At 32.7% G+C, this 18,077-nt stretch overlaps 2 protein-coding genes across 2 annotated transcripts; one reads left to right on the top strand and one right to left on the bottom strand.

The window, feature by feature from the left end:
* Positions 1 to 4,586: 4,586 nt before the first annotated feature.
* Positions 4,587 to 6,854, top strand: LOC134251453 (uncharacterized). Its single transcript, XM_062733876.1, has one exon. The coding sequence runs from the start codon at positions 4,654 to 4,656 to the stop codon at positions 5,701 to 5,703; it is 1,050 nt and encodes a 349-aa protein (XP_062589860.1). The 5' UTR covers positions 4,587 to 4,653; the 3' UTR covers positions 5,704 to 6,854.
* A 901-nt stretch (positions 6,855 to 7,755) lies between these two features.
* On the bottom strand, positions 7,756 to 17,924 carry LOC134251450 (CBY1-interacting BAR domain-containing protein 1-like). The gene is made up of 8 exons (XM_062733873.1): positions 17,834 to 17,924; positions 16,911 to 16,979; positions 15,185 to 15,300; positions 14,166 to 14,290; positions 12,578 to 12,859; positions 12,161 to 12,274; positions 11,705 to 11,917; positions 7,756 to 10,119 (listed from the first exon to the last, which is right to left on the bottom strand). Exons 1-8 carry the CDS (start codon positions 17,863 to 17,865, stop codon positions 9,895 to 9,897), a joined length of 1,176 nt encoding a protein of 391 aa, XP_062589857.1. The 5' UTR covers positions 17,866 to 17,924; the 3' UTR covers positions 7,756 to 9,894.
* Positions 17,925 to 18,077: the final 153 nt, after the last annotated feature.

The raw sequence follows: 18,077 nt of genomic DNA, 5'->3' as shown, positions 1-18,077 counted from the left end.
CTCATGTTTTGAAATATGAATGTTTGTTGGTAATACAGTGTACATGTATTGTTGTATTTAATCATAGATGTAAGAATAACAGCAATCCTATAATCAGTGAGCAGTGTGGCAGTTTATTTGTGGGTGGCCAGATGAACCTTAGTTGGTAAAGCACTTATTAACTGAAAATTCAGGAGTTCAAATCCTGGTCTAGTCCATTGTTTTTTCTCCTTTCTGGTTGCATTTTGTGCTATGCCATGCCTTGGAAGTATGAGGTGAATACCCTTCCTTGGGCCTGAGGGGTTGTGCCAAAACTATCAAAATTAATGCAAAAATCTTGTTTACATCTGGACATTAATCAGTCAAACTGTTAGCTTGATTGTAATAAGCATGGAGCCTTCTACCTAAATTGTGACATTCATGGCACCAAGGTCAGGGGTTCTGGTGCTAGGATGGGGCTCTGTTGACTATATAGTAATAATGCATTATTCCTTAAAAATCATTTCCTCTGCTCCTTGGTATTTAAAAAAGTAATTGATTACATACTAATGATGAGCAAGGATGCTTCTTTTTAAAATTGTCAATTTCATGGCCCCTAGGTCAGGGGTTCTGGTGTTAGGATGGGGCTCTATTGATTATATAGTGAAAATGCACCAATTCTTTGAAAATCTTCCTCTCTACTCCTAGATGTTAAACAAACTGACTACATAGTTATGATAAGCAAGGATGCCTTATACAAAAATGTGAAATTTCATGGCCCAAGGGTTCTGGTGTTAGGGCTGGGCTCAATTGATTATATCATGATAATGCATTTTTGTTTTAAAAATCTTCTCCTCTGCTCCAGGGTATTAATTGACTGACAGATGAGAAACATGAACGTAGACGGGAACTTCTATCGATTTATTATTGACATTGCTCAGATGATGTAAAAGAGAAATTATATGCAAGAATATAGAACAGATTAGTATAAAGAATTTTGCACTTTTTTTCAAAACCCTACTAATAGATAAAATGAATATTTCTTTAAATATTTTTTTTCATTTATAGAATCGTAGAGATTCTTTAGACTGATTTCTTTCTCAGGGAGATCTCCGCTTGTCACGTTTTTCAAAACTTTTTTTTTAATCTTTCCCCCGAAATTTATAATAATTAATATACCTTTTTACTTTTGAAAAACTTGCATAGACTGAACAGCGTTGAGAAAGACACAATGTAACGGGTAAAAAGAGAATTTAAAAACTTGTGCAAATGTCTCGGTTTTACAGCAAATGTTTAGAACACGTTTATTATAATCGCAAAAGTTCCGCTTTATAACTCGAAAGTTATGCGTTAAATAATGCAAAGGTTTCGCGGTTTTCGCGAAATACATGAACAATTTTATACGAAAATTAAATCAATATGTTTTCGCAAATGAAGTTATTGTATAGATGTCCGATGCGCTTTATTTACTTATTTATTTATTAAGTTGAATCAAACAGATTTCTTCACTAACTGATCATGGCACTGTCCATAACTTCTGCTAAGCTTTTACGAATGAAATGAAACAGAATTTCAGAATTAAATGAAAATCTTTATCCTTTCGTTTACTTATCAGATGTTTTCAAGTTAAAATTGTGCTTTTATAGATTTCATGCAAGCGTTTGACACTGTTTGGAGAAACGGTCTCTGGAGTAAACTTTTAAATTATGGAATTAAAGGCAAATGCTTTACGTATATTACAAATATGTATCAGGGAATTAAATCACTTATAAAGATGAACGGTACAACAAGCGATTTTTTCTTTTGTAATGTCGGAGTCCGACAGGGTGAAAACTTATCTCCTTTTTTATTTTCATTGTATTAATGACCTAGAGAATTATCTTGTTGATAGAAATATAATTGGTTTACAAAGTCTTACTACTTCTATAGAAAATGACTTATGTGTGTATTTGAAACTTCTTATACTTTTATATGCCGATGATACTGTCATTTTAGCAGAAACTCCAGATGATTTACAAAATGCTTTGAATGAATTTGAAAGCTACTGCTCAGAGTGGAAATTACAAGTAAATATTGAGAAAACTAAAATATTAATTTTTTCAAAAGGTCCCTTAAACAAAAGGGTATTTTACTATAATAACAAGAGTCTCGAAACTGTCAAAGAATTTAAATATCTTGGTATCATTTTCTCATGATCTGGCTCTTCTTTTAAAGCCAAGAAACATTTCTGTGAGCAAGCCCAAAAGGCAATGTATGATCTTATCAGAAAAATAAGAGAATTTAACCTCCCTGTAGAATGTCAACTTGATTTGTTCGATAAAATGGTTTTACCAGTGTTACTTTATGGCTGTGAAATCTGGGGTTTTGAAAAACTAGATATTATTGAACGTGTTCATTTAAAATTTTTGAAACATATTCTGTACTTGAAAAGTAATACCCCGAATTATATGGTTTATGGTGAAACAGGGCGTTTCCCACTATCTGTTCTTATTTATTCAAGAATAGTCTCATTCTGGTGTAAGTTAATGAATAGCACAGATAAGAAAATTTCATGTATATTATATCAATATTTAATTGCTAACTCACAATCTGAAATATATAGGTAAGAATCCTTGGATTGACTTTCCTCATCGTATTTTTGACTCATGTGGTCTATCTCATATTTGGAATGAACAATTTTATTGTAATCCTAATCAAGACTGGGTTACTTCTGTTGTTAAACAAAGATTACAAGATCAATCTATACAAAAATGGCATTCTGATATTAATAGTTCTTCTAAAGGCACTTTGTATAAAACTTTTAAAACAAATTATTTTGCGTGTGAAAATTATTTAAATATTTTATCATCAAAATTTAGAAAAATACTTGTCAAATTCCGAACTACTAATCACCGTCTACCAGTTGAGCTGGGAAGATGGGCATGTATACCATTAAATGAAAGATTATATACACATTGTAATGCTAAACATGTTGCTGATGAATTCCATTTTAAACTTGAATGTAATGCACTGTCAAATGTTAGGAAAAAGTATATTAATGAATATTACTTTACTAGACCAAATATTTTGAAATTTTCCCAACTGATGACAAAACAAGATGCAATGTCACTTAAAAAACTTTGTATGTTTATAATAAAAATATATGATTTAGTCTGTCCTCCATAATTTTTTCTCCTCATTTATTTCATTTTTACACGTATCATACGTGTTTTTTTCTCTTTTATCTTTTTCCCACATTGCCATTTTCTGATTATGTATATCATTAACTTATACCTCTGACCTGAATATATTTATGCTGTAAATATTTTTCATTGTCCTCATGTACCATGTATTTTAAATGGTTTTGAGAGAATAAATGAACTTGAACTTGGACCTCAAACATAAGCTTACATATTATAACCCAGATTTTGGCATACAATCATTATTTGTCTAAAACTCTGCCGTTTTCCAAGCGCTTGTCTTGAAAAACATTACGCACATTCTGCGTGAACATTATAAAGATTTCTTTTAACCATTATATAGTTTTACTTTTCACATACAATGTACGTGTATTTATCAGATTAACTATATTTTTAACAAGGGTGTGTCTTGTGACTCTTGTGTGTTTGTTTGTTTTTATTTCCATATCTAAAAAAAGTTTTCAAAGATAAAAAACAAGAGGCCTAATAATTAGGGGCCTTAACGATCACCTGAGTATAATACAACAATTTCGAGGATCCATAGATTATCAAATAAATTGATAGATGAAACTGAGAAGATTTTTCACAGGTACAATGCATTTTCACTACAGATTCTGAAAAGCCCTACCCTAACACCAGAACCCAAGACCCAGGGTCAAGAAAGTTACCCTTATCATCATAACTATGCACTTCAAAGAATTCACATTTCCTCTATATTATCAAAAGCTCCCCCCTTATGCAAGAACCTCTGACCCTGGGACCACAAGTTTAAAAATTCTCTTAGAAGCTACTTTTCCATCATAACGACACAATTTGTTTATCTGCTCAACACTAAGGAGCAGAGAGGATTAATCAATAGAATTAATGTATTTTCAATAGAGCCTCATCCTTACACCAGAACATCTGACCCAGGGGCCATGAAACTCACAATTCTAAAACAAGCATTGTACATAACTAACCAGAAGCAGAAAAGAATATTTCAAAGCTATTATGCATTTTTTATTCAATAATCAATAGAACCCCCTTCCACTAGAATCCCCAACCCTGGGGCCAAGAAATTTACAATTTTGTATGAGGCATCCTTGCTCATGATAACTATATATCTACTCAATTTATAGTTTGTTTAATACCCAGGAGCAGAGATTTTTAAGGAATAATGTAATCAATAGATTACCATGAAATTCACAAATTTAAAAGCGTTATAAGTACATGTACTACGTGAAATTTACGCGTTATATTGTGCGAATTTTCGCGTTTATTCGCGGAAGTTTTTTTTCTGATTTATGCATAGAGTGCTCTATTTCAGATATTTTATTGGCACAGAAACAATTACAGTCATTGGTAAAATTATACAAAGTTGCCGACACCTGCAAGGTCTCCGAATAAATTAAGACCGGGATCGAGAATACAATAAAATTTACTCTTCGAAAACAAAACAAACATAACATCGAATCGAAACTAAGAACGAGTCAACGACGTAGATTAGATTGTCATTTTGTTATTTTGCAGTTGCAGCATGAATGGGGATGACAGCCCAGTTCTGCTCTATGCACATCCTTCAATGGAAGCATTAGCAGAAAATATTGCCAATATATGTTCTACTCGTCCGAAAGAACAGCAGGAGGAGAAGCAAGTATTCCGTGGTGTACGTTCTTTCTCAATTTCGGGAAGTGTCTCTAGACCCCGAGAAGTCCAGTTCAGAAAAACCATTAAGTGGAAATCTTTTCCAGATGGGTTTCCAAATTTGTTCATTGAGGATGTCAAATACATGGCAGGAAAGGATGTCATCTTCATTGGGAGTTTCCACTCTCCCGATATTGTTTTTGAGCAGCTGTCAGTTCTGTACATGTTCCCAAGATATTTAGCGCGTTCCTTTCACTTCATAATGCCTTATTTTCCAACTGGAACCATGGAACGTGTTGACACAGAGGGGCAGATAGCTACAGCAAAAACTATGGCAACATTATTATCAGGCATACCACTGACAACGAAAGGGCCAGCTCAGATTGTCATATTTGACATACATGCACTTCAAGAAAGATTTTACTTCTCAGACAATGTCATCCCAAGGCTTGAATCTGCTGTTCCTCTATTGCTGAGGGAAATGAAAACCCTGCCTGATTTTAACAGCATGAGTGTTGCATTTCCTGATGATGGAGCATGCAAAAGGTTCCACACTTTTTTTCCTGGTGACGATCCTATTACATGTGTTAAGATCAGGGATGGCAATCGTAGGATTGTGAAAGTCAAAGACGGAAACCCTGCTGGAAAACATGTTCTTATCATTGACGATCTGGTTCAATCTGGAGGAACACTGCGAGAGTGTGCCAAAGCATTGTACGAGAAAGGAGCAGTAAAAGTCAGTGCCTATGTCACCCATGCTGTGTTTCCTAACGAGTCCTGGAGAAAGTTTATAGATTCTGAAGTCAAATTTGAAAATTTCTGGATCACAGATTCACTGCCTCATGCAAAAATGATATGTGAGCACCCACCCTTCAAGCTTCTTTCTTTGAGTGAGCCAATAGCTGAAATGCTTTTGGGGTATGATTTAATGCCATACTGCTAAGCCGAGTAAGCAAACATACAGTGCATTTTTGCTAACTACAGCATTGTACTTTTATGATGACTTCTTAAATTAAATTGATAATTAGGTAAAAATTTACAATGTTTTCACATAGCAACATTTAGAAAAATTCTGCTATTGACCAAAAAGAGTGGTAAAACAGATTGTAATGTGATATACATGCATAGCTATGAAATAGTTCTTTAAAATGTGATAATTATACTCTTTAAGAAAACCCTTAAACATGTTAAAGGGTACATTTTTTATTTTTTTTTCTATGTGAACTGCTGACAAGTAACTATAATAATTATCACTTGGTTGAAGAGATTAATCAAAGGTGTTTTTTCCCACCCAATTATGGAATTATGACATTTTCAATTTTTAATGGGAAAATGATTACTCTTGTTGATAGAGGACTAGCATTGCAAATGCAATACTCAAATAATGCCTATTTTAAACTTTTTATGATGTTGGTTATATCCCCTCAAAACCTAGGGAGTCAGAGTCCCTGAACTTCATAATTTTTGTTCCCCATTAACTTATGCACAAGTTGAAAATGAAATTGATTCAATGGTTCCAAAAAAGGTGCTCATCCACACATACAACGGACAATGCACAACGACACAAGGTCTAAAAGCCACAGCAGTAGATGACATGAGCAAATCAGGGAATCCACGTATTACAGCAATACTTGATTTTCTTTATGTACTTCATTTAAAAATGAAAAAAAATTGAAATAGATGTATATGTATTGTGTGAATTTTTATATATTCTATAATTAAGAGAAAGATGATTATAACATAGTCGCCAAGTTTTGTGGTCCAATATATATGTTTTGATTGCATGATTTGATACATGCTGTATTATTTTATATTGTGTGAAGTGCACATTGACTGTAGAAGTTTATTTTAGTGTTGTTATATAATTTCAGTTTTTCTTCATAAAAAAGACTTGACAAGTATCAAGGGACCAGTTGCACTATCAATCATAGATATATAATAGTATATATAGCACCCAGTATTTTGTATTCTTTTGTAAAATAGAAATGACAAGCAATATTCACCTTAATTACTTGTGTATACTGTAAAATGACAAATTTTTATGAAGCTATATTTCAAATGAAAAAAATTGTTCTTAGGGATTTGAATTTATGAGTATAGTTATATGTATAAAATTTACATTTCTTGGTGGACATCAATGTCTCAAGCCACTATCCGGAGTCCTCATCTCTCCGAGAGAGGATCACAAATTTGGCAGTGATTTGCGACAATGGACAAACATGAATTTGTTGGATCTTCACACAACGAAATTTAACATCACCATGAAAATAAAACTTCACAATACATGGGAGTTTGTCTGAATACATGCACATGTATTTTGAATTTTGTTTGAACATTTTCGAATTGTCCTAAGTTTTAGTGAATATTTTATTCATTCTACTAGCTGGTAATTCATTTAAACCAATGTATTGTAGCATGTTTTGTACAGTCATTTATTTTTAGCTATTAAATTTTAGAACATAGCACTGACTTTATTATTGATCAATTATCCGATGGTTTTCCTTGTTGACTGTATGTGAAATACAAATGAATTTATGCTTATAGCGAAGAGATTTTCATTCCTCCTGGGTTTTAAACATATTTTAAAGTTAACGGATATAAAAAATTAAGTTTATCAACAAAGCAAGATCGTCTGTCCCTGGTACTTTGTTATAAGTATTAATATACTGGTATAAAAAAAAAATGAAATTTATGTTGAATCATCCTCAGTAATGTAGAATCCAGTTTTTCAAATCATGACCTCCTCTCCCCAAAACCAATTTATTTTTAAACTTTTCTCATTTTTCCAGCTGAAGCTTAAAAACTCAGGTGAGTGATGTGGCCCATAGGCCTCTGTTTCTAATTCTGAAGTAAAACCAAACAATTTTGTTAAAGATGTGTACTGTCAAAATTCAAATGAAAGCACAATTCAACAAGTCATGGAGAATCCAAAGTTTTTGCACACATCAGGAATCTGGTATTGGTAACTTTAATCTCTACAAAAATTAGAAGAATATTTCTCTATAATTATGATTTTATTGAACTGCTTTTTATCAAACATTTGTGTGTAGAATCTGTCCTTGCATCACAGACTGTGCATTGCATTAACAGCGTAGTGCAAAAGTTATTTCTCAATACACTGCCAGAAACGATATTCGACACAAATAATAATTTAATATTCAAAGAAAAATTTCAAGTGTATGTACCTGTAAATAATAATATAAAAACAAATCAGAGTCTATAGGCATTAGAATATATGAAACAAAATTCTGTAAGAATGAGATTCTATGTAACTTCAATCTCAAAACATACATGTATAAATTTGTACGTTTGTCTATAATAAAGTTTCAAGTGATAATTTTTATTATAATGATTCATTTAAAAAGTTACCAATTTTATATTAATAGAGTGGCTGAAAAAAAAACAACAACAGAGGAGTGCGTAATACCGTGCAAAATACATATGGCATATCAATTACACAGTTCATTTTTGTCAAGCAGTACAGGTTTTCTTTATTCTGCTGGCAAGTAAATATTGAAATTAAATTTATATATTAGCTACAAATAACATGGGCCCAAATGATACTTTCTTTAGATTACAAGAAAACCAAAATTATTCTTTCATGGTTCTATATAATAAACCAGATTTCAAATCTTTGTGACAAAATACCTAACATGTTACTATTACATATTTATAGTATAAACTTTCACAAATGCAAACAAGAAATATTAAAAACAATACTACGAAACAAATAGTAAATTTACTCATGCTATAATGATATTATAATAAATACAAAATGTGAAATTCAGTGTACTGTGGCAAGGTGAAAAAGAATTGGCCCAGAAATACTGTTATAAAGTTATCTAAAATGCAGGTTTTCTTGGTCTCACAACCTGTTGATTTTTATGCCATATAATCTAATAACATATAAAAACTCTTTTTTTCTACCCTTTTGACGAATGTTAAATTTCCTTTCAAGGCAGATATTACAAATACCAGTATAAATTTTTGATGGAAATAGCATGATTTTTTTTAAAATTTGAATTTTATGAGGATATTTGAAAATACACAACAAAACTGGTCATGTCAAAATGGCTCTCTAGATTATATTTTCTTGAAAAATTTATTTTGCATTTGTGAACCAATTTCTTGTAAAAGGGCATATTTTTTTAAAAATAAATAACAATTGCACTAAAATGATATATTAATGAGTGGTAGTTAACAAAAAATATTGATGGCAGATCATATGCTTTGTACATGTACTGGTAAATGTACTCATGTTGTAAATATAGATTTATGCAAGATCTATAGATTTCCTGAGATTATTTTTTTAAATTCATGCTTTTTAATAGAAAACCCTTGTATTTTTTCCTTCCAACCTATTAAAATATCCTATGTAATATACATATTATGATGATGGCACAAAATATAAACTGCCATTAAATATTTTTTAAACATGGGTTTATATCATAAAAGTATCATATATAAATTAAGCTTCTTACTGGAATAACCAAAAAAGTAAAATGTCAATGCACTTTTCGAAAGAGGGAAATGAAATATAATAAATAACACGTTATTCTTGGCAATTAATAAAGTAATCTTAAAATCAACAACCAAATACATTGTTAACCTTTAAAATATCACAATACTAAATAACAACTTGGTTATTGATAAATGCTGGACGGATGTGTGAACCATTCACAGAAAATGCATAAATTCACTGTATACAAAATATTCAGACTCTCAAAAACAACCACTTGTCAGTACAGTTCTGTTCATCACATGAGCACCAATACTTAATATTTGTTGAAAATATTAAAGATATATGTGTTCTCAAAAGTTAACTAAGACATACTTTACTTATACACATGCATTAATATACATGATAATTATTGTACTTTACAGAATTCCAAGTGTATAAATCTCTAATCTCTTCTCTTCAAATTTCAATAGTAGATGGCAGGAAACCTTTAAATTTCATAAGTACAAGTAGGCACAAGAATTAAAACTTATTTCTTACATAAATATTGCATAGCCTAATTTTCCACCTGAATCCATGCCTTGTGTTTGGTTAACAGAGCTGTGTTGATGAGGGCCAAACTAATCACTGATGATGTCATCAGACTTGATTTACAGACTCTCCGTCACTGAGGCCTCACTGGGAGACCTTCTTTATCAGACTAGAGGGCGGCCTAATGACAGTCTTTTCTGATTGACCTGATGGTTTGTCTGTCCGTGCGGTGGATCTAGCTGTCTCTGTACGAGCTGTCTCCGTCTCTGTGTATTCATCGTCATCATCATCATCATCATCATCGTCGTCGTCATCAGATTCCTCTTCATCATCTTCATCTTCCTCCGATTCTTCATCATCCAAACCATTCTAAAATATCAGATTGTATTTATAGTGTACTAAATGCATTACCAGTAATATAATACAGTGATTTTCATGGACTTCAAGCTCAAGTGCTCAATTTGCTCTATTTACATGCATTTCAAGTTTTTCACAGAAAACTACAGTGTAACTTGAAAATACAGGTAATTAAAATATGAATCTCTACATCCCTTGATATAACAAGAGGCCCACGGGCCTTATAGGTCACCTGAGTATCATGTAACAACTTTCCAACAATTGAATTTGGTTCGCGTTTTAAACCAGGGGCCATGATTTAAATTCACAAGTTTGAAAGAGGCACCATTGCTTATCATAATTATACACTTAGCATGCTTACTCTAGTTACTTAATACCCAGAGGTAGATCAGAATAACAAAGAGAAAATGCACTTCCACTTTATAACCAGTTGTGCACCCCACCCCACAGGAACCACTGACCCTGGGCCAAATATTTCAAAATTTTGGAAATTTTATCAAATTTTATTTCATCATAAATGGTTGATTAATACCAAAGAGCAGATTTCAAAGCATTGATTTATTTTCAGACTATGTAATACCCCCCCCTCCCCAAAATACTTGACCCACAGGGCATGAAAGTAATCATTTTGCTCGATGCTAGATGCACCTTTCCTCATCATAAATATATATACTTAGATCATTGGCATAATACCTAGGAGCAAAGGAAAAGATTTTCTAAGAATTAATATATTTTCACTATATAATCAATTATTAGAGCCCCCCCCCCCCCACACACACACCAAATGACAAAACCCCTGACCCAGGGGCCATGAACCAGCCAAAAAATAGGGTGGTCTTGAGACTCATGATAACTATGTACTTAGTTTAGTTTATTTAATACCCAGAAGCAGAGAAGAAGATTTTCTAAGAATTAATGTCTTTTCACTATAAAATCTATAGAGCCCCGCCCTAGCACTAGAACCCCTGACCCTGGGGCCATGAATTTCATAACTTTGAAAGAAGCACTCTTGCTCACCATAACTATGTACTTAGTTAGTTTATTAAATACCCAGAAGCAGAGAAGAAGATTTTCTAAGAATTAATGTATTTTCACTATATAATCTATATAGCCCCACCCTAACACTAGAACCCCTGACCCTGGGGCCATGAATTTCAAAATTTTGGTAGAGGACTCAATGCTCATTTCATTCATGCCAACAGTTTGACTTTTTGATGTCCAGGAGTAATTTTAGAAATACCACTTGAAGATTATTTTTTTGATTGCACTAATTTTAGTGGTTTTGGCCCCACCCACGAGTACCCACGGGGGCAAGGACCATGAAATTCACAATTTTTGTTCCCCTTCACCCATTAATGCTGTATACCAAATTTGGTTGAAATTGGTTTTAGTAAATGCAGAGAAGAAGCTGAAAATGTTCAAATGTTAACACACGACACACGACGCACGACGACAGACGAAAACGTATAGAATAGAATAATAAAATTGTCTCCATTTACACTTTTAGGAATTTTTAAGATTGTGAATTTTTGTTTTAAAAAAGTAAGACACATTTTGACGAGAAAGGCCTAGATGAGCATAAAACATATGGTTGTACCCTGGAATCCACAGTGGACTTGAGAGGTAATGAGGCACTAGTGTTGGCTGACTTGGTGGGGGTGACATTACGGCTGGTGGGGGCCGACTGTTGTCGTCGGAGATTGGACGGTGGGGGGCGGTCCTCCGCTGACTCCAGCGATGTGTATGAGGAAGACCTCACCATGTTCATTCTGGTGGCAGAATTTGATGGCTGCATTTTGGACCTAAATTCCTAATGAATTAAAAAGTTACAATGTACTAGTAATGAATATATGATAACTTTATATGAATCAAGAAATTGAAAAAATTCTTGGCCTTTAAGAAATCTATATCCAAATTAATTTTACTAATTAATTCAATATGCAGATACATATAACATATTTAAAATGGATGGACCAACTTCCAGAAGTGAATCCCACCTGAGTCTCAAACTGGCTTTAGAAAACATATCTGATTAATTTTACACTGTTTATACCTCTACGTCTTCATCCAAATCAAATGATTTAATATTCTGGAAACATTCTGTGTACATTTCTAAAGCTTTGGCATGGTAGATCATCTCAATGTTGACAAAGTCTGTCAATATTTTCTGTTGAAGTGAAACAAAAATAAATTATTTCATAACTCTGAGCATAAAATCACAAGATTACTATTTCATGTACTATAAATATATGTATATTCAGATGTACAATTGTTTATCATTATGGAACACTTTATTCATTTTGTTTCTGTAAGGAATGAATGATAATGAAATACTGGTTTAATAAAATCAAATTAAACATTATCCACAATGATCTCCCTATATCGATAAGTACATGTGTATTAACATTATTTTGCAGTAGGAAATACTTTATGTAAATGTGTGATATCCATCTGTTCCTATCCAATATACCTTTAGATCTTTTAATTTCTCCTCCTCAAATTTATCAATCAGCTGTTCTAGATTCTTTGTGATGGCTGATGCCTTGACGCTGGCTTTCTGTAGCTCTGTCTCGGCCATTGTCAGCTGGGCTCTGTTAGCAGGTGCTTTCTGTCGCAGTTTTTCCAGCTTCTTACGCTGGGTGACTTCTAGTTCTTGTGTCTTCATTCCCTCCTTGATATCATTTTTAGCTTGTTTACATTTTAGTCCATAATTTGCAAGAGGTGTTAGAACCTTGGCTTCCAGCCTTGTTACCTACATTGAAGAATGATACTTTTTAATGTCATGAAATTAATCATTTATATCTAAATGTATTAAAAAATTAACAAAAGCAATCCTTATAGGACTAAGATTTGTTTTCTAGACAAATCTTGACTAACAGAGAAGAAAGAAGAACCCCATAAATTCTGGTTCAAAAATAAAAAGTGGATATAATTTCTTCAATAAACCATATGTGTCTTGCAGTGAGGCAATGTCATTTAACAATGCAATCTCATAATATGATAATGTCATTTTACAATTAACTAAGCTTGTTCAGTTACCTTTCTATACCTGAGCTGTTTAAAGTCATGGAAAACATGATGTCACCTTTTTATACCTGAGCTTGATTAAAGTATTGAAATTAGGCAATGTCTCCTATCTGAACCTGAACTTGTTAATAAAACTGTAATCTGACAATGTCTGTTGACTGTAACTATTCTTGTTTGCAATCATGTAACCAGACGATGTCATCCATCCATACCCGAGCTTGTCACAGAACAAAACAATGTCTCCAATCTGTACCTGATCTTGTTTACAGTCATGTAATAAGACACTGTCACCAATCTGTACCTGAGCTTGTTTACAGTCATGTAATAAGACACTGTCACCAATCTGTACCTGAGCTTGTTTACAGTCATGTAATAAGACACTGTCACCAATCTGTACCTGAGCTTGTTTACAGTCATGTAATAAGACACTGTCACCAACCTGTACCTCATCTTGTTTATAGTCATGTAATAAGACATTGTCACCAATCTGTACCTGAGCTTGTCAGCAACCTGTACCTGATCTTGTTTACAGTCATGTAATAAGACACTGTCACCAATCTGTACCTGATCTTGTTTACAGTCATGTAATAAGACATTGTCAGCAATCTGTACCTGATCTTGTTTACAGTCATGTAATAAGACAATGTCAACAATTTGTACCTGAGCTTGTTTACAGTCATATAATAAGACACTGTCACCAATCTGTACCTGAGCTTGTTTACAGTCATGTAATAAGACACTGTCATCAATCTGTACCTGATCTTGTTTACAGTCAAGTAATAAGACACTGTCACCAATCTGTACCTGAGCTTGTTTACAGTCATGTAATAAGACACTGTCACCAATCTGTACCTGATCTTGTTTACAGTCATGTAATAAGACATTGTCAGCAATCTGTACCTGATCTTGTTTACAGTCAAGTAATAAGACACTGTCGTCAATCTGTACCTGAGCTTGTTTACAGTCATGTAATAAGACATTGTCACCAATCTGTACCTGAGCTTGTTTACAGTCATCTAATAAGTCTGTACCTGAGCTTGTCTGTAGTCCTGAACTGAAGACAGATTTGAAGCAAACTCTGACAGTGACCTGACCATACTGGGGTTATAGGTCTCAGCATCTGTATAATCCACCAGGTCCTTCGCTATCTGATCACCTACAGCAAAGCAAAATTATACTTGTATGTTCATGATGTTCATTGTAGTTTTTATGGATGTAGGACAATATCTTATGGCAACATACACTAGAGCTTCTAAAGTGACACCCAGTAAGGCAGTATCAAGCAATTGTCAACCTAGAGGAAGATCACAGCTAGGATTGATTCATTCCTCTTTTAGGAAATCTTAATTGCGACTACTTTATACAGTGTATTATGTCTCCATTGAAGGAATATACACTGAATGATCCTCATGCTTTTCTATTACCACCTTGTCCAGACAAGAATTCTTATCTTCCATATTGTTCTAACATTCAAATATGTAAATGATTTTTATTTTGCAAGATGATAAGACATAGTAAGTGATCTTGATACTCCCTTTACCTTGACATACAGAAAATTGATTACTTTTATAACTTTGTATTCAGCATTCAGAAAGTTTAGGGCATATGCAGGAGAGACATTGGTTGCTCTGTGTTTAATAATCACAGAATACAGAGTGTCTAACCTTGACAATTACAATTACTAATATTAGACTTCTTTCACCTACATAATAATGACGATTAATGATTTATATTGTCCCTAATGCTTTCTTGAGAGAGAGAACAGAATCTATTTATCTTTAATAGCCTACCTTTATGATGTAATAGCACTGCTACATTAATTACTTTATTCTAAAGGCCTTTACTGATAAGACAGCTGATATTTCTCCCTTTATCATAAAAGCTTCCTTCATTGATGTTTCAGTTGTTATTTTACCTATTTTACCTTTATCCTGAAAGGTACCATTACTGATGTTAATGATGATACTGAGATGCTGTTTTACCTTTATCCCTGAGGCGGGCACATTTCCGTGTGTAAGATGCCACATCGTCACACACTGCTATATTTTACCTTTATCCCTGAGGCGGGCACATTTCCGCGTGTAAGATGCCACATCATCACACAGCTGACCAAAGTGTCGCTCCACAAGGTTTATACGCTCTTGTATCAGCTTGACTTTGTTCTCACTGCAAGATCAGATGCAGAAAAAATATTAAAGTTCAGGCAGAAATCTGATATACACATGATACATGTTTTGCAAAAATAATTTACGTGTCCTTTTAAAATATAGATTTATCATATTGAAAGGTTTTTAGTTAAATGATACTGAGAATACAAAATTTAAAAGGGTAAAAAGAATAATAACATTAATTTACTTCATATCTGTTGACCATTAGGATAAAATAATTAAACAATAATAAGAGCAATTGAAGGCATATCAATATAGATACTATATAATGGGTTATTTTAGTGACCAGCAAACGACAATATTTGAGCTATAATTTTTTAGAGACATTCATTTTCAAGCATTCCAGGAATTTCCCTCTCTAACTGAGAAAATTTGGACAGATGAACTAGTATTATCTGACAAAATTTTCTCAACCAGGGAACAGCATTTCTGTAGCTATATTGCTAATATAAGCTAAAATTGAAAGGTCACTAAAATTTCCCATTATACATTATTTCAATAATAAATTCGAGGTTTGTTAATAATTTCAGTTTACCAAAATAAATACATGTAATAATACCATGGACAAAAGTAGACATAAATATTTCAAATATAAACATGCACCTGGGTACACAAACATGTGTAAATGGTACATAAATAAACAACATTGATTTGTCTTAATCACTTGCAATGAGAACTAGTTATTCATCATTGTATTGTCACAGTCAACAATTGTATGAGTATCAATAACATGCATTATAATTTAAATGGTAAGCATGGTAAGGATGTATGTATATTCTAATGGGCTAAAGATGAAATGTGTTACAGCATTTGTCAATGATTCATTCTTTCATAGCATATTACATCAGCCATTTTTGGTTTTTGAGCATTTAATACTTCTGCTTTTCATTTTTTTTTTCATGTGTTTGTTTTACATCAACAGATTTGTTTCATTTGAGACCCAACACCAAACATAATAACACAGATTTTTAGTTTAGCAGCTGCACATTTAATCCAAATGATAAATTAATTACATTTCAAGAAATTACATGAATCAAGACATGCAGTAGGTCTATTCTAGCCATTTAATGGTAGTAAAAAGGAAAAGCATTAAAAATTAGGTTTATCATTTTTAATGGAGCAGCATTCAAATGGTTAACATTAATATTTTTCATATTTGAGGTATAACATTTTGGTACAGGTAGTAATTAATGATATTAGTATATCTACCTAAAATAAAACATTATCAAATAAATTACCTTATAATAATAGGACTGTAAATAATGCATTTACAAAACTAAGTATTATTATAATATCGCAATAAAAAAATATATAATCCCTGAAATCATTTTTTTTTTTACAAGCAAGCAATATTAAATACTAGGTATATGCATATCAAACATGGTTACAATATCAGATATTGTATACAACCAAATTCTAAATGAAGGTACCCCCTTTCCCCCACATGTACAGGTATTGTCTCTGTCATGCTCATGCAACATGCTGTCCTTACTATACAATTCACATGCACAAGTGATAAAAGCAGGAGAAATAATAACATGCCTCTCTGGAGTACAAACATAATCTATGCTAGCCAAAATAAACAAAGAATGTAACATAACAATATACCTGGACTGCCCTTTAGAATCATTACCCATCATTCGTTTAATCCAGCTTCTTTGGTTTGGTTTTTGTTTGCTTAAAAGCATATAAAACTCTAATTGACATATATATCACAGAATTTCTTAAGTTAAGATTTTATTTGCTGTTGTAAACTTTTACAAGACCATATACTCTGAAAGCAGTCTTCAAACACCCTAAATTTATTCTAATTTAAAAATTACTGTTAAGTGCTTATTTAGTACACCCTATAGATAAATGTTCCATCATTAAAATGATAAATGTCTTAGAGACCTGATTTTTCCTGAGACACTGAGTTAGATTATTCTAAGTACACCCATACCATTATATGTGTGTTAAACACCTGATATTAAGTCCATTACTATGACACTAACTGTACAGTACAATCTTATAAGTATTTGTCTGACAGACAAAGAATTTCAGTTTAACCAACTCCCTACCCCCACATATATAGTGGACCTCGGGAACAAGAACTTCACAATCTTAGTCGACATCAACTTGGTCATTAAAATTATGCCACGAGTTTGCCTGTTAAACATGCTAAATAATCTGACTTCTGATTAAAGATGTGATGCATTTCCATTTTAAGACCAACTTGTTCTAACCTTGGCTGGGTCAGGAACTCTGAACCAAGGAACATCAATTCTTGTCTCAATAAATGAGAAATGACAAATCTTATAATAAAACAAATAATTGTCTTGAAAGTAAGAACAAATAACTTATTAATTTATACTGTATTTATCTCAGTTTACTGCCCTGGTCCCTGGGACCCATACCTTGAGTAAACAAACTTGCAAACAAGTCAAATCATGAAACAGAAGCCCTCCGCTTATCCGACTTAATAAATGATCATTCATAATTGTCATAAAGTAATGAGTATAAGCGAACATAAAGGTTAATCAATCGTTTACCTTGCACGTATTTCTGCACCCGTTCTGCTCATCTTTTTTTTTCCCTACAACACAAAACAGACCGAAAAACCTCTGAAATTCCTCATTACACCAAATGTTGTTTTCTATATAGAAGAGTTCCGATTTAAATTTCCAACGTTAAATTATTTAACCCTCTTCAGACATACAAATATTATTCATTTCTTTTTATTTAGAAAAAATGCCATCAAAAGTGACCAAATATTGGAATGTATGTCTGCGTCTC

The sequence above is a fragment of the Saccostrea cucullata genome, unplaced genomic scaffold (genome assembly GCF_032062105.1).
Source record: "Saccostrea cucullata isolate Sc308-1 unplaced genomic scaffold, CSIRO_AGI_Scuc_v1 ctg65, whole genome shotgun sequence".
NCBI lineage: Eukaryota > Metazoa > Mollusca > Bivalvia > Ostreida > Ostreidae > Saccostrea > Saccostrea cuccullata.
The sequence above is the reverse complement of the archived record's forward strand: the minus strand, read 5'-3'. Positions and strand labels throughout refer to the sequence as shown.

Excerpts from the sequence above, each read along its gene's own strand:
- LOC134251453 (XM_062733876.1), top strand. The coding sequence starts at position 4,654 with ATGAATGGGGATGACAGCCCAGTTCTGCTCTATGCACATCCTTCAATG.
- LOC134251450 (XM_062733873.1), bottom strand. The coding sequence starts at position 17,865 with ATGAGCAGAACGGGTGCAGAAATACGTGCAAG. Across the intron at positions 16,980-17,833 it reads GGTGCAGAAATACGTGCAAG|CAAACAAAAACCAAACCAAA; the intron begins GTAAACGATTGA and ends TATGCTTTTAAG. Across the intron at positions 11,918-12,160 it reads ATTTGGATGAAGACGTAGAG|GAATTTAGGTCCAAAATGCA; the intron begins GTATAAACAGTG and ends TTAATTCATTAG.